The sequence below is a fragment of the Spea bombifrons genome, chromosome 5 (assembly GCF_027358695.1).
Source record: "Spea bombifrons isolate aSpeBom1 chromosome 5, aSpeBom1.2.pri, whole genome shotgun sequence".
Classification (NCBI taxonomy): Eukaryota; Metazoa; Chordata; class Amphibia; order Anura; family Pelobatidae; genus Spea; species Spea bombifrons.
Window position 1 is genome coordinate 9700964 of NC_071091.1, and position 15879 is coordinate 9716842.

General features: G+C 42.1%; 1 protein-coding gene across 3 annotated transcripts; it reads right to left on the reverse strand.

The window, feature by feature from the left end:
* Positions 1 to 1232: 1232 nt before the first annotated feature.
* LOC128497155 (cAMP-responsive element modulator-like) lies at positions 1233 to 15477 on the reverse strand. 3 transcript variants are annotated; one of them, XM_053467074.1, is made up of 7 exons: positions 15248 to 15477; positions 12595 to 12700; positions 11361 to 11452; positions 10282 to 10433; positions 9064 to 9243; positions 4583 to 4739; positions 1233 to 1918 (listed from the first exon to the last, which is right to left on the reverse strand). In XM_053467074.1, exons 2-7 carry the CDS (start codon positions 12688 to 12690, stop codon positions 1792 to 1794), a joined length of 804 nt encoding a protein of 267 aa, XP_053323049.1. In that variant the 5' UTR covers positions 12691 to 12700; positions 15248 to 15477; the 3' UTR covers positions 1233 to 1791. The 3 variants fall into 3 exon arrangements, with proteins under 3 accessions (XP_053323049.1, XP_053323048.1, XP_053323050.1); XM_053467073.1 differs by having other exon boundaries at positions 1776 to 2286; XM_053467075.1 differs by lacking the exons at positions 9064 to 9243; positions 10282 to 10433; positions 11361 to 11452; positions 12595 to 12700; positions 15248 to 15477 and adding an exon at positions 5812 to 6132 and having other exon boundaries at positions 1776 to 2286.
* Positions 15478 to 15879: the final 402 nt, after the last annotated feature.

Below are 15879 nucleotides of genomic sequence, written 5' to 3' on the forward strand. Positions count from 1 at the left end.
TTTTATCATCCTTGATAAAATACTAGGTACTTTCATCATAAGTTAAATAAATACACTATAAATCCAAACTATCAAAGTAATATGGAGAATACATGATAAAACTGTAGTTAGGGCTCCTGCTAAAATAATACTGTGGTGTACACCATGAATCATCTTCTAATGCTAAAGAAAAGATTTCCAATGCATGTACATGCTGTATAAATATTACACCTAGGAATAACTTTGTCATGCGCCTACTTGCTCAGCAACTTTTATATCACATGTGATATATTGACTGATACGGCAGTACAAGTTTATTATAAAAGCTATGTGCATATGACTTAAGTTTGGAAAAAGGAACGAGCACGTTAGATTTTGTGCCTCCAAAAAAATATATATATATTTTTTTAAGTAGAACGCATGTTGGGTTTTCCAAATTCAAGACAGTTGCATTAATATTTTTTTGTGGTATTTTGGTCAACTGAACTTGTTCGGGGACCATTAACATAGTAAAAAATATATATATATTTTTTTTTATGTATTAGTCATACTAAAAGTTGTACCAGAAAGCTCTATCTGTCCTTTGCGTGGATGCAAAAGGAAAATAAGGAAAAAAAGCATAAAAATGTTGAAAAAGTAGTTTGGGCACTAAACACCCTAAGTGACAATGGGGTTACTATGCATTATTTACTATAAATATTTAAAGCACCTACCTTTAGGGGGAAGGTGCAGCCTTAAAGCTGCAGAGCATTCCCTCTCCACAGTCTAATTTCTGCACCACTTTTGGCTGCTTGAAGCCAGAAAGTGCTTCCATTCCAATGGAAGTGATCTCTGCGCCTGAGCACATCAGTTTTAGTAAGACCCCTTTAAGTTACTGCACAGAGCAGCTCTGCAGCTGGCAGGCGGTGAGTAAACCGCACATGGGCAGCAGTAACACCAGGTAATGTGTTCGGCTGAGAACATCTCCTGCAAGCCAAGGAGCTGGTGGGGAAGCAAAAAACCAAACATTAAAAGGGGGCACTGAGCTGCTGGGGGGTCCCGTCACTTCCCTTTTCTGTTATTCATATTCCCAGCTCTGATATTACATCTGTCTGTAAAAGCAGAGCCAGGATATTTCATGCAAATTTTCCATTCTTTCCCATGAATCCACAGGAAAGGCGTACATGAGATGTTATCAGCCCAGTTGCAACACATAGATTTTTAATACAACGTTAAATAAAAAAAGAAATAATGTATAAAAAGAAGCCAAACGCTACTTTGCGAACATGGTTCTATTAAAAATTATGTTCATTCGCTGCGCTTAATGACAAGAAATACATGGCCAGATTCAAAAATATCTTATAAATCTTGCGGAGTTGTACATTCTTACAGCCGTTGAGTGACATCATACATAAAGAAGCGGCATTGGTCTTATGATGCGTAACATTTTACATCAATTCCTGAGTTATGGTCGGGCGCACAATGGTTTTATTACAAGATTCATTTAGTTTCTGGTAGTTTTATTAAATCCAATTTAAATACCTTAAAAAAATATTCACTGGACACGGCCGTCCATTTTATAGGATGTAGGAAATACTATGGAAAAAGCTGCAAAGATCCCAGTTAAACAACACAATATAACAACTCATTCTATTCTTACATCTTACGCTTTTCTCAGCTATATTAGGATTTATTTCAGCTAGACAAGTGCAAATACATAGTGTATTGTGGTGTGTGTGTGTGGTGTGTTTGGCGTGTACAGGAATGTGAGACTGACAGCTTGAAGGCTGGATGGCTCGAGTGCTGGCCGTCATCAGACTAAACTACTGGAGGTTATGCCTTTCTGCATTTCTCTAGCTCCGCCATCAGCTTCTTGTTCTCCATTTCCAGCATGGCCACGCGTCGCTCCAGGCATCTCACATACTCATTCTTTCGGCGTCGACACTCTTTGGCGGCTTCCCTGCAGGTATTAGAAGCCAAATGGCAATGCAGTGCATGCAGACAACTTACAAAACTAAAGACATCTTACAGAGAAATCAGATAATGACGATTTTCAGTGATCCACCAAAGAAACACTCCCAAGACCAAAGTTACGATTTTTCCAGGGGTCATTGTCCAAAAGGTTCCTCGTGGCCATGGCTTATTGTGCCTCAAAACAGACTCCATAGATAAAAGTTACTCAATTACTCCGTTTTATGACAATAGAGATCTTTGAGGGCTTTCAATTCCTCAATTAGAGTCTTGTTTTGGTTTTCAAGAACCGCCACACGATTTTCAAGACATTTCACATATTCCTTCTTCTTTTTACGGCATTCCCGAGCAGCCTCCCTGGAACCAACACAAAGCAAGTGACTACAGAGGCAACCACAGAGATCAGAAGAAAACAGCCTCAAAACAAGGTGCACGTTCACCGCAAAATACAGTGACCAGAGACACAACATGAGGACCACCACTTCAGTAGGCTGCTGGAAAATGGATAGCCCCACTGCCTGTAAAACCATGAGCCGTAATCTAGAGGCAGAAGACATTCTGGCAGAGAAACAACGTGATGAGTCCTTGGGCTGGCATGGCTTCCAAACATAGAAAAGAAACAGCACTGTTTGACCAGAAAAGGGCTAAATACCGTGCTTTAAAGGACACTTTAGGCTCATGATAATGTTCTGTAACACAGATGCAGACACGCAGCAAAGACAAGCATTGGACACGTGAAACCGAAAAGCTTTTTGTTCCTAATGATGGTTGCCTAGCGGAATAAAAACCTCATTTGCGGTGAATAAAACCTGAATCCATCTGCACCATTACAATGAAAAACAACAAAAATCAACAGTGTATGAAGCAAGTTGTATAAAGGAAAGTGTGAAATGAACAGAAGCGGATCTGTACAGGTAAAGCACCGTGACTGCCAGGACCCAGAAAAGGTAGAGCGACAGCAGAGAGGTCAAGCAACGAATATGAACGGACACTGAAAGCTTCACAAGACAACCCGGACCTACCGTATCCCAGAACCCAGAGATTCTTTCTCCACCACGATCCCAGACACTTAAGTGCATTTACAAAAGAATATACTGTTTGTTTGTTTTTTAATTTGCAAGATAAGTAGATTGTTAGCTCTTGGCTGTGCTTGATTTGTTGGCCCTTTCATATGCTTTTCATTAAAGAATCTCAGTGCCAGTACTATAGGTTTAGTTTCTCAAGTCTAGATCAGCCATTGTTTATATTCCTTGTTCACACAGCACTTGGGGAAAACGTTAGAATGTTTCCGATTACGAGATCTCTTGTTACCATCAGGTTTGTGACCTTCTTCTGATCACTTCTGACGAACAAGTAACTACATGCTTATTTTTATTGATCGTTGACATTTGTATTTCCCTCTATCGGGGGTTCATGCTATATGAAGGGCATAGAGATTTGAGGCATTATGGGGTAAAACCGAACAGCCAGAGCACCTCCTCTTACTTGTAACAGAAGACATTATCTGACCAAGCCACAGCGGAAGCTCCCAGCCAACAATTTAACAAAATATAATAGTTTGGTTGCATATGCTACTTAATAGGGAATCATGAAAGGGGGCAGAACAGCAGCCAAATGCATATGGGCTCTTCACATTTATATACCACCAACCGATTCCATAATAGGGAGTAGGGAAATAAATGAACATTTAAAATGATAACACATTTTGGTACAAAAATAGAAAAGGGCCCAGCCCTTGCAAGCTTATGATCTATCTGGTGGCAAATGGGAAGTGGGCAAGTAGGAGAAGACTGCTTGCACGAGTTCACTTGAGTGAGGATGATGTGGAGAGGTCTGTTGATCTTGCAAGTGATTTATTTAGGTTTCTATTCAGATGGTTAGGAAGAAAGGTTGTATGGCTCTTGGAAAATATGTGTTTGTAGCGAGCGTTTGAAATTGTAGTACGAGAGAGAAAGTCTGATAAATGGGGTATGCAATCCCAGAGAAGGGGAGCAGCACATGTGAAATACTGAATACGGGAGTGGGGAAAGGCTACGATGGTAGAAGAGAGACGCGGGTCATTAGAGGAACAAAAAGGGCGGTTAGGAGTGGATGTGAGAGTAGTGCGATAGGGGTGCAGAGTTGTTAAAGGCTCTAGATTTGATTCTAGAGGGTATGGGTAGCCAAAAGGTAGAAGGAGCTGAAGGAAACTGCAGAACGAAGAGTGACAAGAGAACTGGAGGACCGAATAAAGGAGGTAACTGAATGGGCCAGAGACTGACGGCTTTTAATATCTTAACAGGAAATCAGATGACTGCATTTTTTTTTTATATGTGTGACAGTTAAAGATATTTCGTTAAATGGCTGCAGCTATCTTACTTGGGAGTTCAGAGGCAAGTCTACTAATTACTTCCCTTGTTCTGAACTCTCTCCCTTCTGTTACTTTAAGCATCAGGGGCAACATATCCTGTGATATCACTATAACCAACATGCGGCTCATACAAGTTTTTTAAGGACAAATTTTTTGGCCCCTTTACACAATTGCTGCTAATTCCATCATTATAGGACTTGGACAGATGATTCGCTTTAAAATAAAGAGCCACAAAGAAAACATGGACAAATGTGAGATTCTATACTGTCCCTTCAGCCTTCTATACCTTTGTTTTATTCTTACCGATTTTTCATCAGTCGCATTTCCCTCTTGCGTGTGGCTTCTTCAGCAAGGTCTTCAGGGTTATGCATGTTGGACGGTGACGATGCCACTAGAACTCCTTGGGACAACGCAGAAGATGGGGTCCGGATCTCATATGCTGGAATGTCTCCACCGGCAGCTATAAAAGATTAGAATCAACATTAATACACTAAGTACTTGTTACAGGTATAATGCGATACTATTAAAGGAGTCTGCATACCATGCAACGTTTTAAGAAACCAGTATGGGGAGTTTAAAAAGACATGTAAATGATATGAGATTCGGCTCGTCTACAGTCCTGCGGTGAGATAGTACGTCTAGGGTAACAGGACAGGGAGCCGCAAGCTTAGGAGTCTTCAGTAATCGAATCCCTAAAGAAAGTCCTACTGGGAAAAACACTGATATCCAAGTACTAAAGGAGAGATCAGCCTCTCCGGGGGGACAAATTCTGTCCTGTAACGCATGCTAAACTTAAAAGAAAAAACAAAAAGATACCTTATGAAACAAGGAAGGAACTGATGATGAAACAAAAATGCTGTCTCTTTAATTATGTAACTTGCACCAAGCTCAACAAGCTGTAAAGCATTACAGCAACACCATGAGCTTTCGGTAGGGGGCAGCAGAATGCCGGTATTTTTTATAAATGCCTATAACCAGGCATCAGAACAAAATAACGAAATAAAAACAACAGTTTGGGCATCATGCCACGCGGAATACACTCTCAACGGTTTAACGTCACTAGTATGACTCTGTCCTGGTGCTCAAAATATAATAATAAAAAAAAAGAAATACAAAGTAAAACCCCATCCATGATCTCGTATTCTTTACTTCAGAACAGTTGAGATGTTTCAGGCATTCCCTGCTTGACAATTGTATAGCACACAGACCATAAAAGCATGGTGCAAAATATACCGAAAACTTAAAATAACAGTTTTGTGTATTAATCGCAGCCGAATCCACCTGATCTCTTGACATAGGTTATAATACATACATAGGCTGCCGTTTCCCTCCGTACATACTGTCTATGGCTACCGAGTATGAGTGTAGATATATGTATATACATACAGACGTTATAAAATTATACATAATATTTATATTGTACATATTCTCTATAACACAAATATAACTAAAAAGTAAAAATCTCGGATTGGCCCAGAAGAGGACCCTGGACGCAGCCCCCGTTATAATCCGAGGCAGCCGTTCGCACTCACCCCACATTCTCCCTGTGAGTTACCGCTGCTAGCAGAGCAGCATCCGCACGGAAAGTTCCACGGGGCGGAATGAATGGACGGAGTGTCGCGGGGAGCGGGCACACGGAGCGGCTGCGTTACCCCGTGCGATCGCCAGTGGCATGATGAATCAGAAAGGAGCTGACTAAATGACAGTGTGAGGCTCTGCTGACGTCAATGTGCAGCTTGTTTAGAGTGGAGCCTTTCCATTTCCCCAGCTGTAACACGATTCCAGGAAGCAGCATGACGTCAGTCTTTTCAACTCAATTAGCTAAAGAATAAGCTGTTTTCAGGCAAAAAAAACAGCAAACGATGGCTGCGTCACCGGCCCCCAGGACACTCCCAGGGCTGGCATTCACTACAGACACGGCAGACACGTGCTTAAAGGGGCCGATCCGACAAAATGTTTCTTCAAACAAGTGCAGGAGCAACATAAGTGGCATGTAAAAGCCCTGTAACCATGGAAACAATACCCAGCAAAACAGGCTAAGCATTTAAACTAGTAGGCCAAACCGCGCTGTGTACAGGGAAGCAGCAGAATAGAGGCAGTGACCGCAGGAAGGGGTTACTTAAAGTTTAACAGCCCGGGGTAATGACCCGCACCTACCGTGATGGGCTCCCGTTACACGGTTACGTCCGGAGGCAGAAGTCCCCTAATAAACAGTAAGAATCGCTACTGTGCCCTTCAATGATCCCCTATGACATTACACACAGTAAGTGGGAGCCCTAATACATGGCTCGCTGTGTTCTAATACTGAGTCCAGTTGCTTTTCTGTGTCTCACTACAGACACTCATCACTTTGATCACTGCATTACATCATACAAGCAGTCATACAAACTACACAAATGGACAAGCAAATCAAGGAAGTGGGACGTGCAGATACTGCCAAGCCACCCCCCCACACACACACAGATCATTACATCAGCATTCTGCAATAACACTGCTGGTCACATGACATAATAGATGACATCGTTGATGAGATCATCATGAAGTTTAGAGGCATGACACACACAATTTTAATGAGGAATGATAATCCCTGTCATTGTAACGTCTGATGATTACTACTCTCATCATGCTCAACTAGCCTACTACCAGCAGGTGTTAATGAGAAATGTACGGTAATTCACATTTATTTTCTTTAAATAAGAAGCCAGCCCATTGCAGCGCTCGCGTCAAACCCCTCACTCACATCCAGATCTACAAACATACTGGGAATTATATATGATGAGCTATTCCGATAAAAAGTGGCAAAGAAGGAGCCATCAACAGGAACGCTACATTTGTTTTATCACTTTGGACCAGATTAGCCCTTCATTCATAGTTCACAGTTCTTGCTTTCCAACTTTATTCATTGACAATAAATCACATAGAATGTGTCGGCAGATAAGAACCATTCAGTCCATCTAGTCTGCCCAATTTCTGAATACTTTCCTTAGTCCCTGGCATTATACCTAAAATAACCTTATGCCTATCACTGTATTAATCTCTACCACTTCTGCTGGAAGGCTATTTCATGCATCCACTATCCTCTCAGTAAAGTAACATTTCCTATTTACTTTAAAACCTTTGCGCTCTGATTGTATTATTTTTTCCTCTTTAACAGATACTCTCCTCTTTTATTGTGTTGACCCCCCTAATGCATTTAGATGTTTTTATCATATCGCCCCACCCCTGCGTCTTTCTTCCAGGCTATACATGTAAACCTTTTTTTATCCTGCAATTCGTGAACCAGTTTAGTAGCTGTTCTCTGAACTCCTTAGTATCTGGAGATCTCCAGTACTGTACACAATACCCCAAGTGAGGTCTCACCAACGCTCTGTATATCGCTCTGAGCTCTTCTCTTTTTCTATCGCTAATACCTCTCCCTATATAACCCAGCATTCTTCTCGCATCTCCCGCTGCTCTATTGCACGGGTTGCCTACCTTTAAATCCTCTGAAATATTTACTCCTAAATTAAGGGGAGCAGATTTTTAAAATGAAATCCGGGACATTTTTTTTTTAAATTCGAACTATATATAGTATTTATTTTGGTATATGTTTATGAAGTGAGTGTATGATATATATATGTTATTTCTTATACCAGGGCAGGCTCTGCCACACCGACACCCAGACACACACACACACCAGGACAGGCTCTGCCACACCGACACCCAAACAAACACATACACACTGGGACAGGCTCTGCCACACCGACACTCACATCTAGACGGTCTAAGCTAAAAAAATAAAATAAAAAAATAAGTATTTTCCACACTGCTTTGTCGTTGACCGCCCCTTTTGTGTTGATTTATGTAATGGCCCAAGCTGCCCCCCTTGTGTAATGATGCTGCCGGCCCAGACTAGTTGGTTCTCTTCCATGGGTCTTAACATCCCCCACGCTGCAGGGCAGCATTTTATCTGGGCTTGTAAGCAATATGTAAAAGTTATATGCCATCATATACATATTCATTCCCTCAATCACGCATACGCATTCATACACCCTCCCCCACCGCCTTACCTGCACTGCAGATCTTGGTGCCACTCACAGACTTCCACAGGGTCCACTGCATTGCTCGCACTCTGTGTGAGCACTTCTCTTGTACCGCACAGGGGAAGCAGAAACGGAGCAGAGTCATGTGACGCAGCTGGGTTCCTGCTTCCCTTCGGCGGATTCAAGAGACACACGCTGGCTCTGACCACGTTGCAAATCTTTGTGTCATCAGCAAAAAGACATAACTTAGCACCAGGGCCTTCTGCAATATCACTAATATTTTTCCATACAGCCAGCCTCTCTTTATAACACAATTATAGAAATGTTACTTTAAAGATCCGTTGACTCCCCCCCCACACAGCTTTTAAAACTTAGACTCTCAATGATCCACGGATTTAACTTTTAGATTGTGAGCTTTCAGATGGTACAGTCCATTGGAACACAATATTCAAGCATCATGGGAAAAGGTAGATATTGTAGCAAATAAAAAACAAAACAAAACCAATACATATAAAAAAAAAAAAACATGTAAAATCACCAAACTTATCAAGAAGATACTAAACATGGGCTTTACCCAGGATTTTACCTATGGCTTCTGTCTTTAGTGGTGTTTCTATGTATCTGCTGAACACATCCCCTGCATTGCAAAAAGCAGGGTTCGGGTGACGGAGCAAATGCATATGGGGGAATTCTAGCAGAAAAAAATGAAACAGGGCCACACATCTGTCACATGTATTAAGATGGTGGTTCTCATCGCCTTACCTTGTAGAACAATCTGGGTGCCGGGTACGTAGAACTGCCGCTGGCTGTCGGGTGACTGCGCAGCGTACTGCATTATGGCAGTTCCTGGCTGTGAAGCTCCTGAATGTCCCATTATTAGGGTTTGCAATCCTTCTGATCCTGGACCGGCAATATGAATTCTTCCTCCTTGAGATATAGCAACTTTAACGAAAATAAATATTTTATTGTCCAAGATGCAAAAAAAAAGGCATATAGTGTAACTGCATCTAAGAAGTCCAGAAAACAGAGACTGAACACCTAAAGGCATTTAACTCTCTGGTTCTAGGAGGGCCAAAGCATTAGATTGGATTTAAGATGCCGAAAGGTTGGTGGGTAAGTTGAAATGCCTTCCAAGCGCGGGAGGTTCATAAGATGAGGGCATGGAATAATCATAAGGCTATCCTAAACATATGACAAAGCCAAGGGCAAAATAAGGTTTCAGGGTTTGCACCAGGTGGCAAAATGGCTCTTATCAGCCAACAAATTCAATGTTTCCATGACCCTGGCTACTTTGACCATCTTTGGTAGCACAGTGATTTGAATTAATAAGCAATTGATTTTACAAGGTGCCTATGCTTAATATTTAGGTTAATTGATAAATCCAAACGTCTTCTGATAGACATCTATCACGGCTTAGTCTGTGGCAAATCCAGGATATTGCAGGGTAAATATATAAAAAAATGGGCCACTGTGTGTGCGTAATTAGCGCAAATTAGAACATGCACAACAAACAGCTCATTAAAACGTTACATCTTAGCACAGCCATTGCAAAACCAACAACACGACTCCACACCCACAAAATAGAGCAAAACATCAATCTAATTAGGCCAATAACACTGAGCTCAGCTCCAGATAGACAGCTCAGTCAATTTGATAGACAATGTTCTTCTAAGGAGACAATACTGCACCTGCATTCAAGAAAACAGTTCCTGTAATTGTGACCTGTATGTTACCAAAACATGGTACTAATTGCATTGCAGGGACATGAAACTATGGTTCTTCAAGCCAGCACCCGTTGCTCCTTTAACAAACTTTGGAAAGGGTGCAGCTGCAAGAGTATGGGGGACCACGTAGCCACCCTACCTGTACTTGGCTCATGCCCACACAAATGCCACTTTCTGACCTTGGCTCTGGAAATATACCCATCATGACCAACATGGTGATGGGTATACAAGTAAACAAGACATAAGGCATACTTACTGTATTGGCCTGTGTTTGTATGGTAAAGGGAGGAAATAGTGGCAGATCCTCCTGTTGTGGAAAGTGGAGACTCTGTTCCTTCTTCTTCAAATGTATCATCTCCGGTCGTTGGGGTCAGGGTTCCATTAGGCGATGGATCATTAAAAGATGTTCTTAGGGAGAAAAAGGGAGAAAACCAGGGTCAGGACAGATGTTCTACTGACATGTTATTCAGGTAGCGATCACAATTTAATTTCCTGAACGAATTAGTCACATTGGATTGAGGACTGCAGCTTTTACTGACCCGTGACTCCTACAAAGCCTTGCCATACTTTTAGATTAATGGAAAAGCATCAAGAGTAGTAATTCTAAAATAGAGTTGTAAAGCTCCCAATGACTATTTCTGCTCTGTATGATATTTCCAAAAGGAAATATAGTTAAGTTATATGTAAGTTGGACCCATACGTCTCAAACCTGGTGGTCTTCACTCAAAGGGCTGCATTACAAAGAAACTCCATGCAAACTATCATTTTAGTGCTGCTTTTATGTTGTTTTGTTGTTTTAACAGAATAAAATCACATGATATTTCTATCTTATTGGCAGGGGGCTTGTCTGGGTTGGCCACAGTGATATTGATAACTTAAAACTGCAAGTCACCTGTAAATTCTCACATGAACTCATGCTTTAGTGAATACTGAATACACGTCATAGCTTCTGACTACATCAACAAAATGTAAGATGGGAAAGTAGCCAAGCTAGAGGAGAGCCAGGTCCTGGTCCAGCTTATGTGCTCATATGAGTAAGCACCATCCAAGCAGTGAAACACGTTAAGCCCCATCTATAAAGCATTTGGAATTGCACTTTGTTTTACATTAAAGCACCTTTACCTTACCCACCAGAGTGCGAAGCCTGTGTTTATCTTTTATCGCACATATCCTTTTGGAGGTCCATAAAGACAGAAAGGTAAGGAACATTTATAGCCAGCTCAGCTCCGTCCCTCCCTGAAGAGCCAAGCTAGGCCGAGCAAGGCTCTGGGCTTGAGGTCAGTTTAAGCCCACGTAGAGACCACTATGTCTTTATGAATTCTTTTCATTACTTACTCGTATGATGACTGCGTGATAACCTCAGTGTGTGTTTGAGGATCAACCCCGCCTGGTGATCCCAAAGAGTCATCCACATCCACTATTGTTCCCTACAACAACAAGAGACCAATTATGAGATACATGCTACTGAACCTGCAGTTTGTTGGGAAAATTTGTGGCATAATTAAATGTGTGCAGATGTTGGTGAACTGAATGGGACCACAACTGCCAGGGCCGAGGCAGATATACAAATACAGTTCTCCATTTTATTACGGGCTAGCTAGAGGAAACAGAGAGATCGGCCCAGTGGAATATATCACGCTACTCTCCGGACTAATGCATCATCAGAAGCACTGACTTTTATTCATGTTTTCATATCACCAATAATTTAACTCCATCCCAAGATCAGCACTGGAACTTGTTAAGATACAGATCAGTAAAAATGTAGGGTGTGATAAGATAGGTGGCCTTTATTTGCTTTTTTTTGTATACACCGACTATTGCATTCACTGGCGTATAAAACACAGACCATGTAATATCGCTTATGGCCAAAAAACAGCAAGGGGCAGGGAAAGCCTTTTAAGATGTTGTATACAAACTCATGTATACATTGCGTGGCCTATTCACTAAAGGTAGAGGTTCCATGTGCACTGCTGTTTCAACTCACTCAATTCACTATTCATTAGGACCGGCCATGCCTAGCAAACTAATCCAGCAAGAAGGACTGAGCTGACCTTGCATAATGGATAACGCAAAGGGTAAGGAGACTGGAGAGATCTAGCTGAATTGGCTATGCATTATACAGGGTCAGCCAAGCTCTTCCTACATCAGAAGCTCACAGGAGTTGGCCTTACAGAACATATAGTGAAGTCATATAGTGAAACCACAACTCACCCGCAAGCTCTCCTGTCAACTCTCCCTTCAGCTATTAGACCCACCGCGGCAATGGGCCGTGTACGTGAGTGCTCCTAATCCTTGAAAATGCTTGTAATACACCCATAGCTGAGATTTTCAATATGCCATCATAGGCTGGAGACTTTTAGTTTTGCTAGTGAAATGTATGGGTGAAATACTACCCATTATCTAGCGGTGTTTGGCACTGTATGCATTACCAGCATTATTTTAGACTTTTTGCACCAAAACTTGACAAATGTTCAGTGTTTTTGTTTTACCAAAAATAGCGGCATGTAAGAACCATCATCTATTTCAACAAGAGCACAAACTGTGACAATATGCCTCAATAACCGACTACCTGATCATCGCCCGAAATCTCTGCCTGCTCTGGCTTCTTGAAAAAGTACCCCGCATCACCTTCGCCCCCATTGTGTTGGGATTCAACAGCTTCCATGGTCCACAACCTGGTAGAGAGATCAGAGAGTGATGTCAGGGCTATAAACTGATTAGATAATACTGATTCTGTCACACACACCTTCACTTCTACAAGCTGACCTTTTAAACTAAATACCTCCCGTTACTACACTGATTCACAGACACAATAAACAAGTAGTTTAAATTAATGTATGTTTCCAAAAAAAAAAACAAAAAAAAACGCGAGGGTCCTTTTTAAACGATAGACCACTTGACCCTTCAGAGTAAGTATAACGTCATTGTAAAGATTTTATGTATCGACTCGCCAAATGTGTTACCCAAATGGCTCTAATACCAGTCGTCATGGAAACCTTGACTTGTGATTATTTAAAGATACACATAATTGAGTCACCTGTATTCAGGCAGGGTTATCACTCACAACATACTGTGAGCAAAAGCACTGGTTGGGAGTATTATACAAGATCAGGGCAGTGTAGGATAGGAAGGAGTCAGCTCCAGATGGCTTGACCCTGAGAATCTGCCCCTTCACCTTGAGAATGGGGCAAAAGCCTTGAGAGTTTCTAGATGTGATAATGCAGCATTTAGGTGAGGCAAATAGGTGTTACTAAATGGCATATCGTATAATATTTAACTAGTGCGGCAGTTGGGTTAATAATAAATGAGAACTGGAAATACACCCATTGATCTGACAGTTATATTGTAATGTTACTGTGCTGTATGGGGAAAAGGACTGTGAAGCTGTACATTTTAGGTAGTGTGTGTGTGTGTGTGTGTATGTATGTATATGTATATGTATATATATATATATATATATATATATATATATATATATATATATATATATATATATATATATATATATATATATATATACACACACACACACACACAAATATCTGAAGCATATTTTCATTGCTGCGGCATTATTAGTGTCCATAGAAAACATGGAGTATTACGTTCTCTGGGTATCGTGGATGTTATCACTCCTATTGCAGGAGGAAACTTGGATCCAGTACAAGTGATCAGTGAATCATCTATTGATTCATACGAGTTTAATAACTTCTTTATATATTGATCCTAAAGGGATGGTTTATTACATATTTACTTACATGGCAGTTGCCTCTTTACTGTGAACCTGGCCAGTCAGGGGCCTTGTTTATAAGCATGTCGGGCCCATAAACCGGAGGAATGTATGCGTGCTGTCCTGTCGGCCCCGACGCCAAAAAGCGTCTCTGTAACCTCATAAGAACACTAAAGACATGCTTTCTTATAGCCTAAATAATAATAAAGAAGCAATACCTAATTGGGGAGCTCTTGTCGGAACCCTCTCACCTCACTACACTTTATGAAGAGCCAAACCCAGTAAAGCTTCTGCTGCAGGAAGAACTTGGCCAACCCTGTATAATGTATAGCTAAATCAGCAAGAGTTCTTCAGTCTTCTTACCCATTGAATTATACATTATACACAGCCAGCTCAGCCCTTATTGCCGCAGAAACTTGCCAATGTTGGTCCTTCATTATGAATAGTAAAGCGAGAGTTAAAGCCACAAACTCTCCTTCCAATTCTCCTTTTAGTCAAGAAACTCCATTGGGGTTTATTCACTAAAGGGAGAGTTCGTAGAAGAGTTGGCAGGACAGTAGTGGTTTCAGCTCCCTGACTTCATTATTCATGATAAAGATGAGCAGGAGCAGATTAACAGCGGAGCACGTTGAGCAATTGCATGCCATTAAGCGCCAGTCTTGTTACATCCCGCGTGGCGTCCTTCGCGCTCCCTCACTGACACCGTGCACTTTGAAGTGATGTCATTTCCGTGCACACAGCAAATAGAAGGAGCTTCGGCCTACGAGGGATGCCGGGAGCCAAGCAGCAGATCGAGCAAGTACCTCTTGGGATTTGGAGCAAAATGGGCTCTTTTTGTCTAACTGCTCCTGGGCACCAAGTGCTTTAATCTGGCCTTGTCAGTGATCTTTTGTCACAACCAGTGCTTTGTTGGTCCTATATAATCCATCACTTTACACATTGAATTATACAAGGCTAGTCCTTTACACCCGAAAAACTTGCACGTGACAAGCGAGAGTTAAAACTCACACATTAGTGAATACATTTAGTTAATAAACCCATTTGATTCATGATCTCGATCTAGTAGTTTTGAATCACATGAGGCTTTCTTCTCGTGTGAATAATGACGGTATGTAGATATGCTCTAACGCACCATTACTCTCTGGCTTGTTAATATTATTACCGTTTGTAACAGTTTTTACCGTTTCTGAAGTTTAGCGCAATTATATCAAAGTGCGGCCAAAGCACGGAATTTGTGGATAATATTCCACATATATTTATATATGAATAACATAAACATTTACTGCCCCCACACAGCAGGGAGAGGATTCTCTTTATTAAATAAGATAATGTTGCGAATAATAATAATTTAATGACACTCCATTTGCAGGCCTGCAGCGGGTGCGATTCCTGTGCAGGCCGGAAATGTGGCTCCCCCTGGCGGTGCTGAGCTGAAGTGATGACGCAGTCACTGTGTACACCCCGCCCCCCCAATGCGTTTTAGTGACGGACTCACCCTGCTAGGAGGAACCGTGCTTTGAAGCATCACACGTAGCCGGCCTCGTCACAGGCAGCGGGTGGAGAACACGGGGGAAGGGGAGAGTGACGAAGGAAACGTAACCGGGTACGTCACCCGAAGGGAGGGACGGACAGCGACGCTGCTAATAACCTGGGTGTGTCACAACTTCCTCAGCACGACGGCAGCCGCCGAATGAACCTCACGAGCCGAACGGGAAAGAAGGCTGAAGGGAGCGGGCGAGGGGCGGGGATTGCCAAGTGAAACGCCCCCTTGGGGTGGAGTTCGCTGACTATTCACCGTGCTGTTGGAAATGTTATGGGGTAGACGGATGGGTTTGTGAGAATGTTGTTAGTACTCCCCTTACTGGCTCAGCTGCCGGGAGAGGAGTGCGCGCTCCCACTGCTGGCAACGTCCTGTGCGCGTGCACGGTTTGAATATTGGCGCCAATAGTGCGTTAACTGCCTGGTTAGTGGCCGAACGGTAGCCTGGGTAGGCCAAAAGGGACGTCACGTGTTACAAGGGAACTAGCGCAGAAGCAGCTATGGAGGGAATTGATGGCAATGTAACGCAAGGGCGGCGGCGGTGTACGGAGCCACAGAATATAACAAACCAAGTGCTACCGGATACTA

Coding starts and splice junctions, on each gene's coding strand:
- LOC128497155 (XM_053467073.1), bottom strand. CDS start 12,690: ATGGAAGCTGTTGAATCCCAACACAATGGGGGCGAAGGTGATGCGGGG. Junction 11,453..12,594: donor AGATTTCGGGCGATGATCAG/GTAGTCGGTTAT, acceptor TTGTTGTTGTAG/GGAACAATAGTGGATGTGGA. Junction 9,244..10,281: donor TACAAACACAGGCCAATACA/GTAAGTATGCCT, acceptor TTTTCGTTAAAG/TTGCTATATCTCAAGGAGGA.